Raw genomic sequence first — 21508 nt, 5'->3', positions numbered from 1 at the left:
CCTGAGAAACTAAATTATTTCAGATCACCATTCACATTTAGATTGTGAATGGAATTCGTTACTTAAGCCAACACTGAGCGAACATCTAGGGGTAGCATCCCTACACATGTTTGCAGAGGAGAAATATTTCCTCGAAGGTGTGGAGAAAGCAGGGCTCACTGAACATGTCAATTAGCTGACTGGCACTGCCAGCGAGTCCCGCTTGCAAAGGGAGACTCAGAAGCTAACATTCAGCTTGCAGCCACAACCTTAACTGATGTCAGGTGCTGGGGGGCAGATGGTTGTGGGTTGAGGGGAAATTGTCTTGCATGCCAAACAGGAACCTACAGACTGGAGGTTCCCAATCCCTGGTTTAACACATCCTTTCACAGAAAACATGCCCAGACTGAAGAGCCAAGCCCGAGGAAGTTCTTATTTAAGGCCAGCAAAGCTTCTACTGGCTCCCCAAGTCGCCTGATTCCTGATGGCCCAACTAACTTCAATCTGCAGTCCTGCTGGCAGGGACGCTGTAGAGCAACAAGGCTCAGGCCAGGTAGTCCTTCCACCTGTAATCTGTCCCAGTCTAGTGGAATAAAACACTCAATTCAAGCCTGGTATGTAACACACCCACAGGAGGTCAGGTGTGACAAGGATCTGGGGAAAGGGAAGAGGACAACCATGAACAGATAAGTCATAGAACTGTAGATCTGGAAGGGATCCCAAGGGTCATCTAGTCCAACCCTGTGCTATAGGAATCACAGCCAAAGAATCCCTGGCAGATGCCTACCCAACCTCCAAGGAGGTCCAACACCCTTTCAGGGTAGTCCATTGCACTTTTGAACAGCTTTCACTATCAGAAAGTTCCTCCTAATGTTGGCATCTCCTTTCTTGTCATTTGAATCCACTGGTTTGGTTCCCACACTCCACAGCAGCAGAAAACAAGCTTGCTCCATCTTCCATGTGACAGATATTTAGTTGGCTATCAAATCTTGTGTCAGTCTTCTTGTCTAGATCCTACATACCCAACAATCGTTCTTCACAAGGCTTGATTTCCAGACCCTCTGTCATCTTACTTGCCCTCTCTTCAGATGTTCCAGCTTGTCAAGTCTGTGGAAGCCCGGGGATGGATTTACCAAAAAACAGTCTAGGAACCTGCCCAGGGCCTGAAACCTTTCTGGGTGGGAACTGAAACGCTCCACATGCCCTCCCCCACAACCCAAAGCTGTGCAAAAACACTAATCATAATATTAACCCAGGTGAAACAATTTCTCTTAATAAAGGCAACTGACTCCAGACAGCTGGTAATGTTTATATATTGTGGGTGAGAGAGCAGGAGGAGGAGAATGTGGCTTAGGTGACTGTCTTTTTCTATTTCAGAATAAGGCCCTCAATGGATTACAGGAACAATTCCTTCCTCCCACACCTGATCTAGTGCGTTCAAAACTATGCATGCTGCCTTTTCCGCAGAGGAAAATTTCTGTACGTCAAGCTTGCGATTTAAATTGCTGATGAGCATCGCTTGCATTCGGAAATGTTTGGAAACAAGCTAATGGGTTCTCATTTCAGCGTCTCGTCTCAACAGCAACATCTGTTTCTACTAGGGTGGGTGTGCACAGAGGATAAAATCCCTTCAGATCTCAATTGGGTGCTTCTGAGAGGGGGCTGCTATTTGTGTGAGGGGTTTTGTTATGGTCCACTTCAAAAGAGAGGCGTTTCATTTGAGACCTGAGACAGAACCTTGCTTTCATTTTCTGAAGTTCTGGGCATCATGGGGCAAGATCAGGGATGGCTGATGTGCTGATTGCCAGATGTTGAGGAGGAAGACAACTCTCAGCAGACTGGGAGGAGATTTCGGAAGCTGAAGAGGCTTCCGTCACACCCTGACCCAACTGTGGGTATCATTCAAACCACAAGAGGCATGTTTATTCTTTAAAACCATTTTGTTCCTCACTTGTACATAAATGAAGATTTAGGCTGCCAACCCAACCCTACTCACCTGGGGTAAGTCCTACTGGAGTCAGTAAGATTTACTTCTGAGTAGATATAGTAAGGATTGCACTGTTAATAGGGAGAATTCCAACAACAACAGGGGAGAAAGAGGAACTCTGCAAACAATATGTAATTACTCTCTCCCCCATGGTTTTGATGTTTCCTTTAAGTTACGTATATAGCTACACACCTGATTTCAATAGTAATGCATCTTAATTAGTGGACAGTAAGATGAATGACATAGTAGTTGATGGAAACAAAGCTGCAGCAGAATGGAGACAGTGTTGATTGTGACCAACACAGGTTGGTCACAACAGAAATCTCTATCTTCTTACAACCCTAGCTGTTAGTTGATTAATTGACGGAAAGTCACATGAATTAATCAGCCAAAATTATTCAACTGTGTGGCAGGCCTACAAACCACATTTAAAAGAGATACGTGAACATACCTGTGAAGACTAAACTGGCACTTTCAAGTTCTTCTTGGGGCACTTTGAAACTGAAGGACTCGTTGTAGAAGGGGTCAATGGTAGCCCTCTTGCAAGAAGTCTTCTTTGTTTTCGCCAGTTTTAAACCATGAACAAGTTGGATCTTCACAAAGGGATCTGAACAGAAAACAAGCACAGCTTGATCTTCCAGAGAGGATTTTGTTCATCGGAAATCATTATTTCCTGTCACTGCCCAGTTCACGCATTAAGTTGGCCCAAGTGAACTCCTTGCCCCAATGCAGCCTGGACTCTGACCCAGACAAGGAAGGGGAAGCCCATTAAACTGGATTCAGAGAGAAATAGGTGCCAGATACAAATCCAGGCCCTGACATCTTGACCAGCTTTGAGCCTGGACTCAAGCCGATAAGCAAGGAAAGCCCAACCCTATTATTGGACAGAGTGACATAGTTTGCCTCAGGTGGCAGAGTCTGGCGGGAAGGGAGTGGTAGCAAAGCCCTGTATTTGTAAGTTTCTAATGTCTGATGTTTTATTATTTTTTTTATGTGTTGGAAGCTGCCCAGAGTGGCCGGAGAAACCCAGCCAGATGGGTGGGGTATTATTATTATTACTATTATTATTATTATTATTATTATTATTATTATTATGTTGGTGCTCTGTAGACCATGCACTGCTTGCCCTGCACCCGCTAAGCTGGGAATCAGAGGTGGGGAGTGTTGTTGAACCCCGGTCCTGTTTACCGGCTCCCCGTAGGTAATCTGGTTGGCCAGTGTGAAAAGAAGATGCTAGAGCAGACAGGCCTTCTTGTATTTTATAGACAATTTTCATGTATTTTATACTTATTACTGGGGAGCATTTTAGGGTTTTTTAATTCTGGTCATTACACTTTTTACTGTTTGCTTTCTGAAAGAGTGACTAATAAATATAATTATTAATAATAACAATGCTCAGAAGCAGTGGTGAGTCTTCGGCCTCCCTCTTTCGGCTGTAACCTTCTTTCCCTGCTCGCTCCTATGAAGATATATCTGCTGAAAAGAACCTGCTCTCTCTCAAAAAGAACAGCGTAGCTGACCTTCCTTCACCAAAGCCAGCCTTCCGTTGTTCGCAATTGAAAGTAAACAGGGTACATTTTGACTTCTGCTTCTGAGGAACAAAAATGACTCCTCTGGTGATTCCAAGAATGGTTGGGAAAGGGCAGCTTCTAAACGCCACTTGCCTGCTGATTTTCTCCATACTGAAAGTAAAACACACACACACACAAAATCTCCTCAGGTCTCCCACTTATACAGTATGCAGTCTGGAAGAGGATTGATGGAAGGGGGGGGGGAAGCTTAAATATAGATCCATGTGCATTTGATGGGAAGACTTCAGGCTTTGGGGATCTATTTTGCTTTCTACTGGAACCCCGAAATCCACAACTGGAGCCAGGTGCATTAAAAATTGGGGTGGAGGTCACACATTAAGAATTAAGAATCCGGGAGCTCTGAGCATATGCTCAGTCCGGGATTATGAGTTGTGAGAATTGAGCTCACAATCCTTTCGCACAGCAATCCACTGCCAATTCTCTCTCCTGCCCCTTCCAGATTTCTCCTGCCCCTTCCAGCAGCTAGGTTGTTGCCATGGTGATACAAGGGCTGAAGGCCATACTGGGGTGGGGTGGGGTTGTGAGGTGAGCCGTGCATGTTGAAGAGGTGGAGGCTGACCAGTAGCTCTGTGCTGAGGACCCCTTGAAAGTGCCCTCTTGCACTATCCCCCAACAAAGCCGGCTGGATTTGTGCCTTTTTGGCAGACACCACCTCACCCACCAAAAAGCTGAAATGTGCCTTCCTGAGGCCCAGCACACAAGGCAAGAGGCACAGCTGTTTGGACCTCTCTATTTTCAACTGGGCGTAGTTAGAACTGTTTTTATTGTTTTCCGGTTCATGGTTATTTTTAGGCACCCCTTAGGTAAAATGCAGATGCCGTCTTTTAAAAAAATCAATACATTTCCCACCATTATTCTGTAGAAACACTGACATTTGGATGTGCCAGTGGCATTTCTCAAATCGTAAATGTCTGGTCTGAAAAGGTCATAGAGGTAAAGTTCTTCAAAGACTGTGGAAGTCAAAACCTTCTCAGAAGCCTCCTCTGATTCTGAATGCTCCGTCCCGCCCCTCTCAGTACAAGTGGAGGCTGGATGCAGCAGTGAGGAACAGACATTCTCTGCACATGCTCAGAGACACACTACTCCTTTGTCGATTTGCATATCCTGGCACTGAAAATTTCCGTGCGGCGGGGGCTTGGTTCATATTAGGACTTTAGGGCTGGGATTTTTCAGAGCTGCTTTGGGGAACGACAATATCCTGTTCCCTGTTGAAAACATCCACATCTTTCAGAATAAAAAAAATCCTTCCAGTAGCACCTTTAAGACCAACTAAGTTAGTTCTTGGTATGAGCTTTCGTGTGCAAGCACACTTCTTCAGATACATTTTTTTAAAAGTGTGCTTGCACACGAAAGCTCATACCAAGAACTAACTTAGTTGGTCTTAAAGGTGCTACTGGAAGGATTTTTTTTATTTTGACTATGGCAGACCAACACGGCTACCTATCTGTAATCTTTCAGAATCTTATACATCTCAGCAGTACCAGAGCACCTCCGATTAAGTGCAGCAGTCATTACTGGAAAAGTGCCAGTCCGTACCTGAACCTTGGCTCATATCTGTTTGAAGCAGCTGTTTTGCTCTAATGATGTCTACATTCAGTCTTCCTGCACTGGGAAGGTAGTTTAACGACAGCAGGAGTTCTCCCAGTTCAACTTCATTCTGCAACAGATGTGCCAAAGAAGGAATCAAACAGGACAAGAGGTGGGGTGTTTGAAACAAAGGGCATTACAAGCCATGTCCAAGGATCACAAATGCCCTTACAGCAGGTGTGGGAAACCTCTGGACCAAGGGCCAAATGCTGGCCCTCCAAGCCCCTCTATCTGGGCAAGGCCCTCTGATGATGAGGGGAAGCACAGTACACCCTCCGCTGCCACGGCAAAGCCCTCTGCTTCTGCAGGGAGGTATGGCTGGACCCTCTGCCGCCATGGGGAGGCCCAGTAAGGCCCTCCACCACCACAGATATATATCGTGCTATATCGAGATATTGTGATATTTAGCTGGTGATATATCACAATGTTGAAAATCAGATATCGCCCAGCCCTAGCCTGGGCCACTTCCAGCATTTGAGGCCCCTAGCCATAATCAAAATTAAAAATGACAACACACGAGAAACAAATTAACCTTCCTCCCCCTACAACCCAAACATGAGTAATTTATTTACATAATTGGCTGATCTGAGAGGATATTGTCTGGGTCTAGTTTTGTGCTACCAGAACAGATATTTTTATTAATATTTGCGAATGTTTAAACTCTTCGACATGACAAAAACTATGTCAGTTAACAGAAGAAAATGATGCATTTTCCAAATCACAAATCTTATTTGCTTAGATTTGCAGCTCTAAGCTGAGAGTGTTGTGTTATGGTCCAATGCTCATAAAAACATGTTATGAAATTTATCAAAGGCTAAAAGATCAACAAGTGTCTAAATCTGAGGAGCCACCCCCCCCTTGGTGCTTGAGATCCAGGCCAAACAGCCCCCCTGTCCTCCACACACCGTGACTGACCCTGAACACTACAGAGCATATGAGATGGAATCACCCAGCCAGGACCTAAGCATGGCGCACGACCACCAGTATATAAAACAGTCAGTAAGACGCACAGCTATATCCCTCTGGCCCCACATGTCAGACAATAAGAATTCAGAAGTAGAAAGAAACCTCTGATGACAGAAAACCATGGAGGAAGAGCGTTTTGCACAAATAACCATAATAAAGCACTACAATAATCAAACAAGCACTTAGAACAGATCTTATTATTAACAGCAACTTAACATTTGTACAGCATTTCCAAGTGTTCAGAACACTTCCCTTGCATTATCAAGTTGCAGCCTTGTAAAGGAAGCCAATATTATTATCTCCGAAATTGCAGATGGGGTGGTAGGACTGAGGATGAGAAAGGGTAGCTGGCCTAAGGCTACCTAAAGAGTTTATGACAGAGGCAAAATTTGAATCAGGCCCTGTCTGAATTGTAGCTCACTCTCTCAGCTGTTTCACGACACCAACTGTCATTATACCCCCCTAAAGAGCCAAGTCTTCGACTTCCGGGTTAGCGCCATCGGCGAATGGCGGAGTTCCTCCGACCGGAGGAACTGGCTCCGTGGAAACTGGGTCTTCCCGCCGCGGCGAAGGTGGGGACCCGCTAGAAATCCCAGGCGGAGGAAGCCTGGGAACGTGGGGTTCGGCAGGGCACCAGGAGCGCCCCCTCTACTCACGGGGAACCCCTTTTTGGGATTCTGGAGTGAAGTGGGGTGAGCGGCGTGGTGCTGCGAACTGACTGCTACTTTCACGGAGTGAAGCCGCACAGCCATCGCCGGAGAGCACCGACTTTTTCCTGTGGACAATTGGATTTAAAACAAGTACCCATGAGTAGAAACGGAAAATTGGATCAAGAAATATTTTAATTTGACATCGAAGCGGAAAGGTTCAAAACAGGAAGTCCGCCTTCCGCTTTTTGTATATAGACTGAAGCAAAAACCTTGTAAGCTAAAGCCTGGAAAGTCGTTAAAAAAGCCTAAATTTCCTTCATTTATAACTACTGAATCCCCCTTGGAAGCAGGGGGAAAGGGGGGGGGGACTTTGTGTAACGCTTGCAGGAGAGGGAGTGAAGAAAGATAAGTTTCCACCGTCTCTAACCTGGGAACGGGGTGTCAGAGACAGAAATTGCTGGAGAGGTTCATTGACTGTGAATGGACTACTTTGACAGATAGCTAAATAAGAGAAATAAACTGATTCCAATGTTGCCTTTTGCATTCTAAAGAAACAAAATATCTGAAAAATGAAAGTAATTCTCCTTTGTTGGACTTGCCTTAAACAGATGGATACAAATAGAAATTGTCTCCTCTAGAGGGAGCTTGCTAAATTGTTGCTGCAGTCTACTTGAGGAATCCACAGCTGTGAGATTAAGATCGTGGGATTAGTCCTTTTGACCTTGCCTAAATATGAGCTGGAAGGAAGTTTTGGTGCTTGCTTTATGCAAGACAAATGCTTTGTTGGAACAGATGCATGAGAAGATGGATTTGATGAATGAGAAAATGGATTTGATGACTGTTGTGGCCAATAACTGTGGACAAATAGTGAATAGTGATATAGAAACCATCCAGGGTCCAACTCAGGAACCTGTATTGATTGGGCAAGTGCAGAAGATAATGGAGGAGGCTGCGGCTGCACCTCAAATAATACAAATGGAGAGGCCCAAGGTCCTACAGGAGCATAAGCCGCTGTTTTTGAAGATTGAAGTTGGAGTGTGCCAGGGGGAGTCTGGAGCTGAGGAGGCTCTTAACTCTGGAGAGACTTCGAAATATGCTCGTAAACATTTTTTGGATTATATTGATGACTGTGGGGAGTGGGACTGTGGGGAATGGGCTGGTTTGATGAAGGGAGACGGAGATAATTTTGGGTTGGAACCCCCCAGAGACCTACTCCTCAATGAGAAAGGAAAGAAATTAAGAAAGAGACCAACAAAAGACAAGGAAAAGTGCAAGTATAAACAAGAAGAAGAAGATCTGCAGAAGGGACATGGAAGAGACTTAAGGGCCTCGGACATAAGACTTCCAGGTTGATGGACTAGATGGAATGGACAGTAAGGACTGACACGACCAGAGACCAGGAAGAAGAGACGCTGGATGAAGATTGGAAGAAAATTTATAAAGAAAATTTTTTTATTTAGGGAATTAGCCTAAAATTAATGAATATTAGGGAAAATGTTGGAATGAAACTATATGACTCTAGTAGAAATGATATCAGGAGTTATGTATAACTGAGTATTAAGTTTTAAGCTTTAAGGTATTTTATGGTAAGATAAGGTTAAATAAATTAAGGTAATTTGAATAACAGAATATGGGGAAAGATGGAAAGGATCTGTCGAGTTAATTAATAGGTTAAATTGTTAAGATAAATTATTTAATAATAATTGAGAAAGATGGAAAGAATTTGCTGAAATAACTAACTAAACTAGAATACAAAAAGGGAGGTGTGAGGAGGTCAACGAAACAAGCAAATGGAAGTTAAAGATATGTAATGTGGGATTTGTGTTTTTCCCCCCGGTTTTTTTGCTGTATTGTTGTATTGGTTTTTATGTTTTGCGTTTTTTCTTCTTTTTATGCATTGTAGTGTTGTTTTTATTTTTTATTTTTTCCCCTGTAATTCTGAAATTATTAATAAATATTATTTTAAAAAATAAAATAAAAAAAAATAAAAAATAAAGAGCCAAGTCTTCACCACATACCCCAGGGTTGGGGAACGTCTGGTCTTGGGGTACAATGCGGCCTTCTAAACCTCTCCATCTGGCCCTTGGGAGTCAAGCCAAGCCACACCTCCTCCCTGGGCCAAATGTCTTACCAGTCTTGCTCTGCACTATAATAATACAGTGGTACCTCGGTTTACGAACTTAATCCATTCTGGAAGTCCATTCTTAAACCGAAACAGTTCTTAAACCAAGGCACGCTTTCTCTAATGAGGCCTCCTGCCGCCGGTGCCCTTCCACCGTTCGAATTCCGTTCTTAGACCGAGATAAAGTTCTCAAACCGGGACACTATTTCCAGTTTTGCGGAGTTCTTAAACCGAATCGTTCGTAAACAGGACTGTTCTTAAACCGAGGTACCATTGTATAGTGATGGAGCCTGTCAGGCTTCCCTAGGGAGAACATTCAAGAGCTTCAAGGCCACAACCAAATACATCTCTGTTCCTTGTACCATTAAACCACCGCCAGTGTTAAATCACCATCAGAAGGAGGGGGGAAAGACCACCCAGCCAAGACCACCAAGAACAGTAATAACAGTCAACATGTTGTGTTTTGTTCTGAAACTTACTTGAGAGCTGGGGACCAGAGCTTTCCACCAATGTCCTCCCTTCACAAGGTCCACATCACTCAAAGGCATCGACACTTTACCAATGACACAGTGGCGTGAAAATTTGTCAAAATCCACTGTGGTTAACAGCAGGGTCCTCCTTTCGGCTTCTAAAAACGGGATGTCAAATGTGTACCTCTCCTCAAAGACCGGGCTTTGGGTTTTGCGCTTCACTCCAGTCTGCTTGGAGTTTTTCTGGTCCGGCAAGAGGCAAATCTTCACGTAAGGATTCGAGTGGGCCATATCCTGCCTAGTGCCATCGTAGGAAATTGGGGGAGGCAGATCCCTCGCCTCAATCACCCTGACAATAAGATAATTGTGCAAGAGGTCGTATTGCGTGCTAAAATGAAGCATGCCCAGCTGGTACTTGGCCAAGACTTCCTCGTCCGTCAAGGAGTCCACGTCTTCACTGTTAGAGTCAAGGGAATATAGTCTCGGCTCAAACTTCCTAAAATAGTCATCTGGAGTATAGGTTTTCCTCAGGATGGACGGTTGAACTATTTCCTTTTTGGATCCTAAAATCCCAAACTCGATAGGTTTTATGTCAATAAGTGGAGAACTTGGACGCCTCAACTCTAGACCTGCGTAACAAAGAGCAAATGGTGGGACAAGGCACTAATTCACACTGACTGCAGAGATATAGGCCCCAACTTCACTATACATTTAAAGCAATCATACCACTTTAAACAGTCATGGCTTCCCCCCAAGAATTGTGGGCAGTGTAGTTTGTTATGGGTGCTGAGAGGTGTTAGGATGCCCCTATTATTATTTGTTTGTTGCATTTATAGTCCACATTTTTCTCCAAAGAACTCATTGTGGTGTACCCAGTGCCAGTGTGGTGTAGTGGTTAAGAGCGGTAGACTCGTAATCTGGGGAACCAGGTTCGATTCCCCACTCCTCCACATGCAGCTGCTGGGTGACCTTGGGCCAGTCACACTTCTCTGAAGTCTCTCAGCCTCACCCACCTCACAGAGTGTTTGTTGTGGGGGAGGAAGGGAAAGGAGAATGTTAGCTGCTTTGAGACTCCTTCAGGTAGTGATAAAGCGGGATATCAAATCCAAACTCTTCTACTCTTCTTCTTCTTCCTCCCCCTTCTCATTTAACCCCAACTACCCTGTGAGGTGAAGGGACGTGGGTGGCGCTGTGGGTTAAACCACAGAGCCTAGGACTTGCCGATCAGAAGGTCGGCGGTTCGAATCTCTGCGACGGGGTGAGCTCCCGTTGCTCGGTCCCTGCTCCTGCCAACCTAGCAGTTCGAAAGCACGTCAAAGTGCAAATAGATAAATAGGTACCGCTCCGGCGGGAAGGTAAACGGCGTTTCCGTGCGCTGCTCTGGTTCGCCAGAAGCGGCTTAGTCATGCTGGCCACATGACCCGGAAGCTGTACGCCGGCTCCCTCAGCCAATAAAGCGAGATGAGCGCCGCAACCCCAGAGTCGGCCACGACTGGACCTAATGCTCAGGGGTCCCTTTACCTTTACCCTGTGAGGTAGGTTAGGCTGAGAGGCAGTGACTGGCACAAGGTCATCCAATGAGTTTCATGGCAGGGTGGAGATTTGAACCTTGGCCTCCCAGGTCCAACATTAACCACTACAACCACATAGAGCTACAATTTCCAGAATACCCTGGGAAGAGGGATTGATTGTTAAACCGCTCTGAAGACTGCAACTCCACAAAAGGAATAGGGGTCTCCTAACTACTCTCAGCACCCTGAACAAACGACACTTCCCAGAATTCTTTGGGGGGAAGCCATAGCTATTTAAAGTGGCATGATGCTGCTTTAAATGTATAGTGCAGATGGGATCCTCTCTATATAATAAAAATGTAAGTATGTCATTGCACAGCCCCTATTGGGGTAATTGTAGCGTCTCATCACAGCCCTGGATTTACATGAAGTCAACTCCTGACCTGCCTTGGCCCATGGGATCTGGCCTCGGACCACAACAACATCATGATGGGTTGTGCTGATTATGTTGCACCCGCCCCCAGCCCCAATGCGCCTTCCAGACACTCCCCGCTCCCCCACAGGCCACATGTACAGCCACTTTGAGTACAAGCCCTAAATAAATGCTGATATACTTGTGTAGTGCTTCTCCAAATAAAGGGGACACATCTGCATCGCCTCCTCATCTGGAAGCCTGTAATGCACTTACATTGCACACAGGGACCCCTTTATAAGGCACCCAATGAACAGAGTGGAGGGCAGCCCTGGGGGGCAGCCCCATGCCTCATGGTCTGAGGAGGTATCTCTCTCACACACACGTCACCAAAATGCCAAAAAGGTGGGTCGTGGCAAACCTACTTGAAATTCGTCTTGTGAGGCTGTAAGTGGATCGGGATGTATCCGAAGACGACCGCCTTCTGTCCAGTGAAACGTCCTGAGGGGTTGGAGGGGGCTCGCTCGTTGTAGTGTTGTCAGAGTCGCCATCCCTGTCGTCGCTTCGATTGCTCACCCTGTCAAAATGAAACACAGTGGTACCTCGGGTTACATACGCTACAGGTTACAGACTCTGCTAACCCAGAAATAGTACCTCGGGTTAAGAACTTTGCTTCAGGATGAGAACAGAAATCGTGCAGCAGCAGCAGCAGCAGGAGGCCCCATTAGCTAAAGTGGTGCTTCAGGTTAAGAACAGTTTCTGGTTAAGAACAGACCTCCAGAACAAATTAAGTTCTTAACCCGAGGTACCACTGTATCTTGAACTCTCTTCCAGGATGAGCACTGCATTTCCTCCCTCAATTCAATTAACCTATGAACGTGGTGTTTCAGAACTTCATTGCTATACTCTCTTATTATTTGTACCACAAGCCTGTATGGAGAGCCCTGTTTCTTAGTTTATTACTACAAATCATTTAATTGTGCACATTCATCACCATCATCAATAACATATCATGCCTCTGCCTTGCCCCTACCCCACAAAAAATCAGATCCATTTTGTCCTGTTTATGGGCATATTTTTAAAAAAGGAAAGGGCATTAAAAAATCCCCCACTGTTACAAACAAAATGGTACTTATGAGGCACAAAAGAGTTGGCCCAAGGGCTACCTCTTTCTTATTTTTTAACTTCTTAAAGATTCTAAGATACTAATACATATTTATATCCTGGCTTGTTCTGAAGCACAGCTTCCAAATTCAAATGAATTTATGATTAATGGAAGGGTTTTTCTGTTTTGCAATTGTCCAATTTCTGAGAAATTGTTGGAAGAGTGTAAAAATGGCAACACAATCACACTCAATGCCTCTGAAATTAGACAATAATATATTTTCATTCCTCTCCGCCCCCCATTCTATTTCTCTACTACAGAGGTAGGGGAACCTACAGCCCACAGGCCAATCCTGGCCCACCAGACGCCCAAGTTGGCCCATGATGCCATTTCTCCCAAACCATGCCCACCTGTGTATCAGCTGACATCAGGGTGACATTAATTGATGGGCAGGGAGCTACACTGCAGAGTACTGCTTCGCCAACATGCTCACCACAGGGAAATGCTAGTGAAACAGACCCCTGCAGCCAGCAGGATCCTGCAGGAAATGTGCTGGTGAAGCAGACCCTTAGCTCCCTCCACCAGTCAACCTGGACATGTGGGTGGGACCTTGATGACACCATGGCACCAGATTATTGACATGTCCACTTCTAAATCCTGGCTCCAATCAGAAGACCTCCCGGTTTTTCTTTAATGTGGGCCACCAAAAAAGAAGAACCAAGCTTCAATTTCAGTTTAATCTCACCAAGTATCTTTTTTTAAATCATTTTGAACACCCATGTCACACATTTTGTAATTTGCAAAGCTGAAGAGCACCTACCGCTCTTTGGTACAATTTATCTTTTCCCAACAAAGCAGGAAAGCAAATATTAGAGAGGAAATGACAGGAAGGTGTTGCTGCCATGTGTGCTAAGTCAACATAATTAGATTAGTTGTAGCAAGACAGCCAAGTTGCCAGCTCTGTATGGTACAGTAAGAACATCATTATTCTCCGGTCTTAAATGTTGGAGATGAAATTATTTCTAGAGTTCTGTTCCAACTCTGGAGTCCCCATGCATTAATAGACTGGTAAAACAATGAAGCCTTGTTAGCTGAGAGCACAAGTTACCTTGCTCGCTAAAGGTTTTGGAAAATAAATAGCTTTTGTAGACAAACAAAGAAGGTTGGGTTGTCACTACATGAGGGCCAGGAACCTTTTTCACCTGAAGGGGCACAAACCAGAGGGGAGTGGTGCCAGTAAAAGAAATGGAGACAGTATTGACTCTTGTCTTTGTTTAGCAGGTTACAGTCCAGTCATGGTTTTTATATGCCAGGGTTTTTATACTCTGTATCTCCTGTTTCCACCCTAAAGTTCACCTGTCCCACTCCAATGACACCAGCAGTAGGAAAGGTGTAGGTGCGCTGATTTTAACCAAATTTTGCATAATGGTTCCTGAGGAACAAGGAGTAGGTTTGGATCTATGTTTGAACACAACTGGAAGCCATTTTGAATCAAGATGGTGGACTGAGCTTTTCAAAACCGCACTGATTTGGAGGGGGTTCTTATACTTCCTGAGCAACACTAGGTATGAGACTGTTACTGTGGTACACATAAGAAATTTAGTAAGAGAATACAAATATAAAATTCATCCAAAGGATGGGGGTGGGTAGGAATAACCAGAACACCACGGGATATCCAACACTTCACACACATTAATGGAGGTGACCTCTACTTGACTCAAATTCATCTCCACAAAGACAAGGCAGGGATGGGCTAATCTGTAAATTTCGATTTCTCTCAGTTCTTCATTTTTCCAATCTTAAATTCAGTTTTCCACATCAGTTTGCAATTTACTTTTTTTAAGCCCTTATGAAAACTCATCAACAATTTAGTGCAAATTAGTCCTAATATACAGTGGTACCCCGCAAGACGAACGCCTCGCAAGACGGAAAACCCGCTAGACGAAAGGGTTTTCCGTTTTGGAGGCGCTTCGCAAAACGAATTTCCCTATGGGCTTGCTTTGCAAGACGACAGCCCATAGGGAAATCTCCGGGACAGCGGGGAAGCGCAGCGCGTCTTCCCCACTGTCCTCGGACCTCCTCCGAAGCCGGGCGGCGGGGCGGGGACACCTCCTCCCGCCGCCGCCAGGCTTCGGAAGGCTCCTCCGAAGCCGGGCGGGGGGGAGGGAAGACCTGCCGCCGCCGCCCGGCTTCGGAACGGTGCTCCGAAGCCGGGCGGGGGGGAGGGAACACCTCCCCCCGCCGCCCGGCTTCGGAACGGTGCTCCGAAGCCGGGCGGGGGGGAGGGAACACCTCCCCCCGCCGCCCGGCTTCGGAACGGTGCTCCGAAGCCGGGCGGGGGGGAAGGAAGACCTCCCGCCGCCGCCCGGCTTCGGAACGGTGCTCCGAAGCCGGGCGGGGGGAGGGAACACCTCCCCCCGCCGCCCGGCTTCGGAACGGTGCTCCGAAGCCGGGCGGGGGGGAGGGAAGACCTGCCGCCGCCGCCCGGCTTCGGAACGGTGCTCCGAAGCCGGGCGGGGGGGAGGGAAGACCTGCCGCCGCCGCCCGGCTTCGGAACGGTGCTCCGAAGCCGGGCGGGGGGGAGGGAAGACCTGCCGCCGCCGCCCGGCTTCGGAACGGTGCTCCGAAGCCGGGCGGGGGGGAGGGAAGACCTGCCGCCGCCGCCCGGCTTCGGAACGGTGCTCCGAAGCCGGGCGGGGGGGAGGGAACACCTGCCGCCGCCGCCCGGCTTCGGAACGGTGCTCCGAAGCCGGGCGGGGGGGAGGGAACACCTTCTGAAGGCGGGCGGGGGGCGAAAGTCTTTGCTCCCCCCTGCCTGCGTGTCCCGGAGGGCTTTTGAAGGCAGGGGGGGAGCAAAGACTTTCGCCCCCCGCCCGCCTTCAGAAGAGGTCCAGGACCTCTTCTGAAGGCTGGCGGGGGGCAAAAGTCTTTGTCCCCCCTGCCTGCCTTCCCAGGGGCTTTTAAATCGCCCCGGACAGCGGAGAAGTCCTCCGCTGTCCCGGGGCGATTTTAAAATGCCGCCCGCCAGCATTTTAAGATCGCCCGGACAGCGGAGAAGTCCTCCGCTGTCCCGGGGTTTTTTAAAATGCTGGGGGTGGGAAGAAAAGCCCTTGCCCCCCCCCCCCAGCCTTCAGAAGAGGTCCGGGGACAGACTGTCCCCGGACCTGGTCTGAAGGCGGTTTCCCTAGGAACGCATTAATTGATTTTCAATGCATTCCTATGGGAAACCGTGCATCGCAAGACGAAAAACTCGCAAGACGAAGAGACTTGCGGAACGAATTAATTTCGTCTTGCGAGGCACCACTGTACACATTTTTGCAAAGCGGCTTTCCCTAATGGTAATGCATTTTTCTATGTTATTTTCATTAATACATACATTTCTATGCACACTTTCCCTCAGCAGATGCATTTTCGTACAGATTATTTGGCTGGAGAACCGCATTGCAAAATTCAGAGAGAATTTCAAAGGATGGCTGTGTTCTGGTCTGCATATTGTTATGGGAAATCCAAATCAGGCAGCTCACCTTTAAACGTGAATTGAATCAAATTTCTCTCACAACCTTAACACAGGGCCAAAATACAGTTTTGCATTTAACATGCATATTGTTGTTTTTCTTTTTTGAAAAAATGCAAATTGTCAGTGCCTGTTAGAAACAAGCAACCAATCCAGATGGGAAGGGATCTTTGTAAAAGCCAAAGTGAAAGGGGAACAAGCAGGATCCTAAAAGCAGAATCCAGACTTACAACCAGGAAGGCGTCTGTGCTGGAAAAGGCCCCAGGATTTCCACTTCGTCATCGCTCGACTGGCAACAGCTGCAGTCATAACACTTCTGGCAACAGTTCCGGCAAGTCCATCTGCACAGCAAGAGATCCGAGATTCTAGACAACAGGCCCTGAGGCCGTTGGAAACCAGATAGCAAAAATTACAACCAGTTGGTGGCTGGCAAGCATAAACACTCAGTTGTAATTGAGGTGCAGGGCTTGGATTTCAGCTGGGTGTGCCTGTGTGTTGTTTCTGCTGCTTTTCTTTCCTGCAGCGGACCTGGAATTAATGCCTTCCTATGTAAATGTCTGTAGGGAGGAGCCTTTTCCACATATAAACTCCCTTTTGAAGACCTTCTTTAATTTGGGGGGTGGGGCAGCTCAGTGGCAGAGCAGAAGGTCCCAGGTCCAATCCCTGGCATCTACAGGTAGGGCTGGCAGAGACCGCTGCCAGTAATCCAGGAGAGCTGCTGCCAGCCAGTGTAGACACTACTGAACTAGGTGGACCAACAGTCTGTATAAGGCAGCTTCCTATGTTTACTCCATTGATGTGAAAGAAATGCAAGTTACTTATCTAAGGGTTTTTTTTTCAACCACCTTTGGCTTTTCCAACCAACCACTGAAATCAATAGTTGTAAGTTAATTTCCTGTCCATTCATTTCAATTGAAATACTCTGATTAGGGTAATACTAGACACAGCCCACAGTCCCAACTTAAGATATAAACAAGAATAGTGTGACCATGTGTCCTATTTTGCAGAGGATATTCCTCTATTTTTAAGGGCTGTCAAAAGGCAGTGTTCTATATGTAGCCATTTCTATTTGGTTGAAAGGAATGGGGGTCCATGCATATTTTTTTGAGTGTCATTGTTCAATACATTCCACAAATACTATAAAAGGAAAAAGCAAAGCCATGCAACATATGCTATCAAATCCATAAGTGAATTTGAGAACGTCAAATTCTTGTCACATATTCACACATCAGTAACCAAAATGAACATTTCTTTTTGCATATTTTCACCACAAGTTTAAATGGCTTCATGTCAGTTCTAAATTCTGTACTTCAGTTAAGCTCTAACTGAATTGAGTATCTTACTCTATATTTATATATTTCTATTTATGACTCCACTGCTTAGGTAGGCAGGTTTTATCCTTAATTAAAAGAAAAGAGTACTGTTAATCTCTCCCGTTAGGAACATTCTTATGTCTGAGTAGAGCAATTCAAATCATACAGAACATCCATTTGTGGAAACAACAACTTTGTACTGCAACTGTCTCAGCTTCTAATTCTCCCCCACTCACAGCTAGTTTGTCTCTTATTTCTTTTGTCCTTATAAAGTGTGTTAATTTCACCATTATAACAAGCTCACAGCACTTGTGAATCCTAATGGAGACCTGTTCCTATGCACCATGAAAAAATCCCAAAGTTAAGATTATTTTATGTAAGTCCATTTCAGTGAACCTGCTCTGAGGATGACTATCAGATGTCACTCCATCAAAATCATTTAATCATAATATTTGAAGGGACCATCTAGTTCAACTCCCTGCAATGCAGAAACGAACTAATCAAATCAGTATAAGACACATAAGATGCTTTATTCTGAACTCAACAGAATGAATTTGGGGGTTGTTGTGTTTTGTTTTACAATTAACCATAAGAACCTACGAAGACTTTGCTGGATCAGGCCAATGGCCCATCTAGTCCAGCATTCTGATCTCACAGTGGCCAGCCAGATGTCACCATTGGAAGCCCTCAAGCAGGACCTGAGTACATCAGCCCTCTCCCCGTATATATCTGGGGGAATCAATTTGGGGGAACAGAACAAGTATGGGTAAGTGGCAAGGAGGCACACACTTTTAGGAGAACAGAGTTGCAAGCCAGGGATGAAGAACCTGCAGTCTTTCAGACATTGCTGGTCTCCCATTGTTCCTGACTGGCTGGTGCTGATGAGAGCTGGAGTCCAACAACATCTAAAGGCCATTGGCTCCTCAACGCTGATACAGACGATGAGGTCCTGCAATGAAACCGTGCAAAGTGGAGTAGATGGTTTGCACACAAAGGGACCTGGTTCGATTGCTGGCAACTGCAGTTAAACGTAACTGCATGCAACTTGGCTGGGGCTGATGGGAGTTGGAGTCCAACAACATCTGGAGGGCACAAACTTCCCCATCCCTGCTATAAGCCACGCAGGAGAAGCAAATATCCATGGGCGTGTCCCATTTTCTGCTATTATGGAGGAATGAATGCTCTTCAGACAGAAAGAGCCAGACAGATAGGAAGCTGACATACAAACTCCATCAAACCTTCTCTCCCTCGGTTGTCACCTGGGAGCAGGCTGCTTCAATGGGAGAGCTGGGATATAAGGCTCACTCCATCAGCTCTGCTGTGACAGACCAGCACCATCAGGACTCTCCTACGCCAAACTACACTAGCTGGTCATTATGTGAACAACTATTTAAGAACAGGTACAGTGCCTGAGATTGATTTTTTTCCTCTTCCTTCCCTGCCCTCTTTCCTTGTGTGTTGTTGTTTTTAGGCTGTAAACCTGAGGACAGGGACTGTCTTAACTGATTGTATGTAAGCCACTCTGGAAGACTTTTTGACTGAAGAGTGGGGTTCAAATGTTCTAACTAAAATAAAAAATTATTCTCTATTTATGGAAAGGTTTCTAGTCAACAAATTCTAGAGTGCACAGCGGTGTTTATGTGCACAAGAGATATCACAAGCACACTGAAACATGTGACAATTAACTTTAAAAGTATGAGGGCTATAACTGTGCTTTTTAAAGTGAAGATTCCCATGCAATCCAGATTTGGAATCTAGTACCAGATACTGCATGGAACATCTGCACCCAAAGTGACTGAAATCAGCCTGCCACATGATCAGCAAAGGCAATTCACATTTTGCACTAGAAAAGGAAACTAAGGAAAAAGAATGTGCCCTACAGAAATCAAGATGCACTTTGCCAAGGAAGAGATTTTGCAAGCCAGAAACCAAAGACAGACAAAGCAAACGAGAAGATGAAAAAGCACAACCATCTCCCTCTGCCTGGGGAGAGGCAAGAGAAGGCAGAATGAGTCACCAGATTAACTCACCTCATTTATTGGTTCCAACTGTCCTTTTAGATATCCATGATGAAGCAAGGGGGAAGAAAATGAAACAGACAAGACCAGTTTAGCAAAGCTCTAATGATCCCCAAATACCTGCCCTCCCTGCTTGGTGCCATGGCTTTGATTTCTAGAAAAATGATACTATTTTCAGCTCTTATTGTCCTACATATTTTACTGAAGTTGAAAAGGATCTCCGGGGGAAATCAATTTATTCTGTGCACTTTCCCTACCAAGCTGCTATTTCTGTTTCCTTTTGAAAGAGCTCACCTGATCCCAAATTTCCCCCTGGGTAGTCAGCCCTGGCTTTCACCAGGCCCCCACAAAGTGAATGTGCTTAAGGCTTTGTTCTCCTGGGTTCTAAGACTACAATCCTTACCTGCTTTGTACTTGTTCAACACAGGCTTTCTCCAAACTGGTGCCCTCGGGTATGCAACTCCCTTCATACCCAACTATGGACCATGCTGAGCGGGACTGATGGGTGTTGGAGTTCCAGATACATTAGGAGGCCGTCAAGCTCCCCAACTCTGATCTTTAGGCACTGTACCACATACTGGTTCTCACGGCTGCCAATCGTGCTATTCAAATGCCTAATTATTGAATGCCTATTTGTTATTTAATGCCAGAACACCAGTCACGTTATTTGTAAATGCAGAATGTGTGCTGTTTGGTTGATTTTCATTTGCAATGATTTTATTTCCCAATGTTTAGACAGGATACCGTACTTTGTTCAGCGACCTCTGCCTCGATAAGAGCAAAGGGATGGAGTGAGAAGCAGAAATGATGTACCTCAGCACAGAAAATGGGCCATGCCTCTAATTGCATCTAACCCGTGCATCTAACCCACGTACGTCACACAAATTTATGGCCGATGCACAGAAACATTTTGCATGCACACACGTTTTTCTGGCTTAACTGTGGGTGTGTCTAAACCCATCACCTGATCAGATCCTGATGAGCACAATATCATACACCCAAGCATGTCTTCTTAATTTCGGATGAATGCTGGCATTGTGTGTGTGTGTTTTTAATAAAAAAAAAAGTATTGCAAGTAATTTGATGCATGACTCATGATGCGATAAAATTTGATCCATGGATGGTTCTGCTGAATTATTTCCAAGACTTTGCTCAACCTGCACAGAGGCTGCTTACTGAAAATTTAATTCTTGATGGAAAGGCAATTTCAGCCATGCACTGAAAACTCCTATTGATCCCAGAAGAGCAGCAGAAGGTCTACTACGGAGCAAACATTGAAAAAAACATAGAGCAGTATAACAGTGTCTTCACTCAGGAATCTCACCATACCAACCAAACCATGGTTTTATCGCAAAACATAGCTAGAAACCATGGTTTGTGCTGCATTTCTTTCTCTTGCTTGCCTCCCCCAGGAGTCCCTGGATATTATCCAACAATTGCTCTGCCTTAACTTACTCGGAACAGTGGTGAAGCTCATGATTTCCATGCAGAAGGTTCGAGGATCAATCCTCGGCATTTCCAGGAAGCTGCCTTATACCAAAATGAGACCACTGGTCTCTCTAGATTAGCATTGCCTACACTGGTTGACAGCAGCTCTCCAAAATATCAGCCAGGGATCTTTCCCAGGGCTTCCTGGAGTTGCCAGGGATTGGCCTGGAGACCTGCTGCTCTACCACTGAGCTACAGCCTCTCTCCTCTGGTACCTGTGGAAACCTGAAACGGTACAAACCAATCTACCACCTCAAGGCTTCACAACCTTATTTCACTAGGTGTGTAGCTTTGAGCTCCTGCTGGTCTTGCCACCAGCTTCACCAATAGTGCTGGGTGTGCAAAACAGAGGCCCTGCACATTTTCTTACATCTGGTGGGGAAAACCAGGGATTTTTTTTCAGCCAGAGCTCACCAGAACTCATTTCCGGTGCCTCTCAGGTGGGCTCCTCTGCAACATTTAGCATCCAGCTTATATATCAGAGTTTCTAACACTGCCCCTAAGGGAAGCCTGCAAGCAGAAACTGAGCACAACACTCCTTGCGTTACTTATTATTCCCAGTAACTGGCATTCAGAGGCTCTGAAGTTCTCTCAAATGGATGCTGCCTGGAGAACCTAGTCTGGAGACAGAAGGACAAAAGCCCTTCATCTGCTCCCAGCCTTTGTCAAACATGTTGCTCAAATGGAGCTGTCCATGGTCCAGCCACCTTTGACCAGTCCTGCCTGCTGCTTTCCCCATGCCTTCTGGCATCAAACCAGAACATGGCACACAGCTCCATCAAGTACCGCAAAAC

At 45.8% G+C, this 21508-nt stretch overlaps 1 protein-coding gene across 9 annotated transcripts in view; it reads right to left on the bottom strand.

The window, feature by feature from the left end:
• SYT17 (synaptotagmin 17) overlaps positions 1-21508 on the bottom strand; it is a 40598-nt gene that overhangs the window by 6120 nt on the left and 12970 nt on the right. For 4 of the 9 annotated variants that reach the window (XR_013979431.1, XM_080981117.1, XM_080981118.1 and 1 more), the window contains exons 2-7: positions 19239-19256; positions 16126-16274; positions 11702-11853; positions 9363-9982; positions 5095-5215; positions 2418-2573 (exon numbers count right to left, since the gene is read on the bottom strand). Coding sequence is in view for 8 of the 9 variants with exons in the window: in XM_080981117.1 (XP_080837243.1) it covers positions 2418-2573; positions 5095-5215; positions 9363-9982; positions 11702-11853; positions 16126-16274; positions 19239-19256 (1216 nt within the window). In the remaining variant the exon portion in view is untranslated. Of the gene's footprint in view, positions 1-2417; positions 2574-5094; positions 5216-9362; positions 9983-11701; positions 11854-16125; positions 16275-19238; positions 19262-21508 lie in introns of all 9 variants that reach the window. The other 5 variants (XM_080981122.1, XM_080981121.1, XM_080981124.1 and 2 more) reach the window with 2 other exon arrangements.

The sequence above is a fragment of the Podarcis pityusensis genome, assembly GCF_964106645.2.
Source record: "Podarcis pityusensis genome assembly, chromosome: 14".
Classification (NCBI taxonomy): domain Eukaryota; kingdom Metazoa; phylum Chordata; class Lepidosauria; order Squamata; family Lacertidae; genus Podarcis; species Podarcis pityusensis.
The sequence above is the reverse complement of the archived record's forward strand: the minus strand, read 5'-3'. Positions and strand labels throughout refer to the sequence as shown.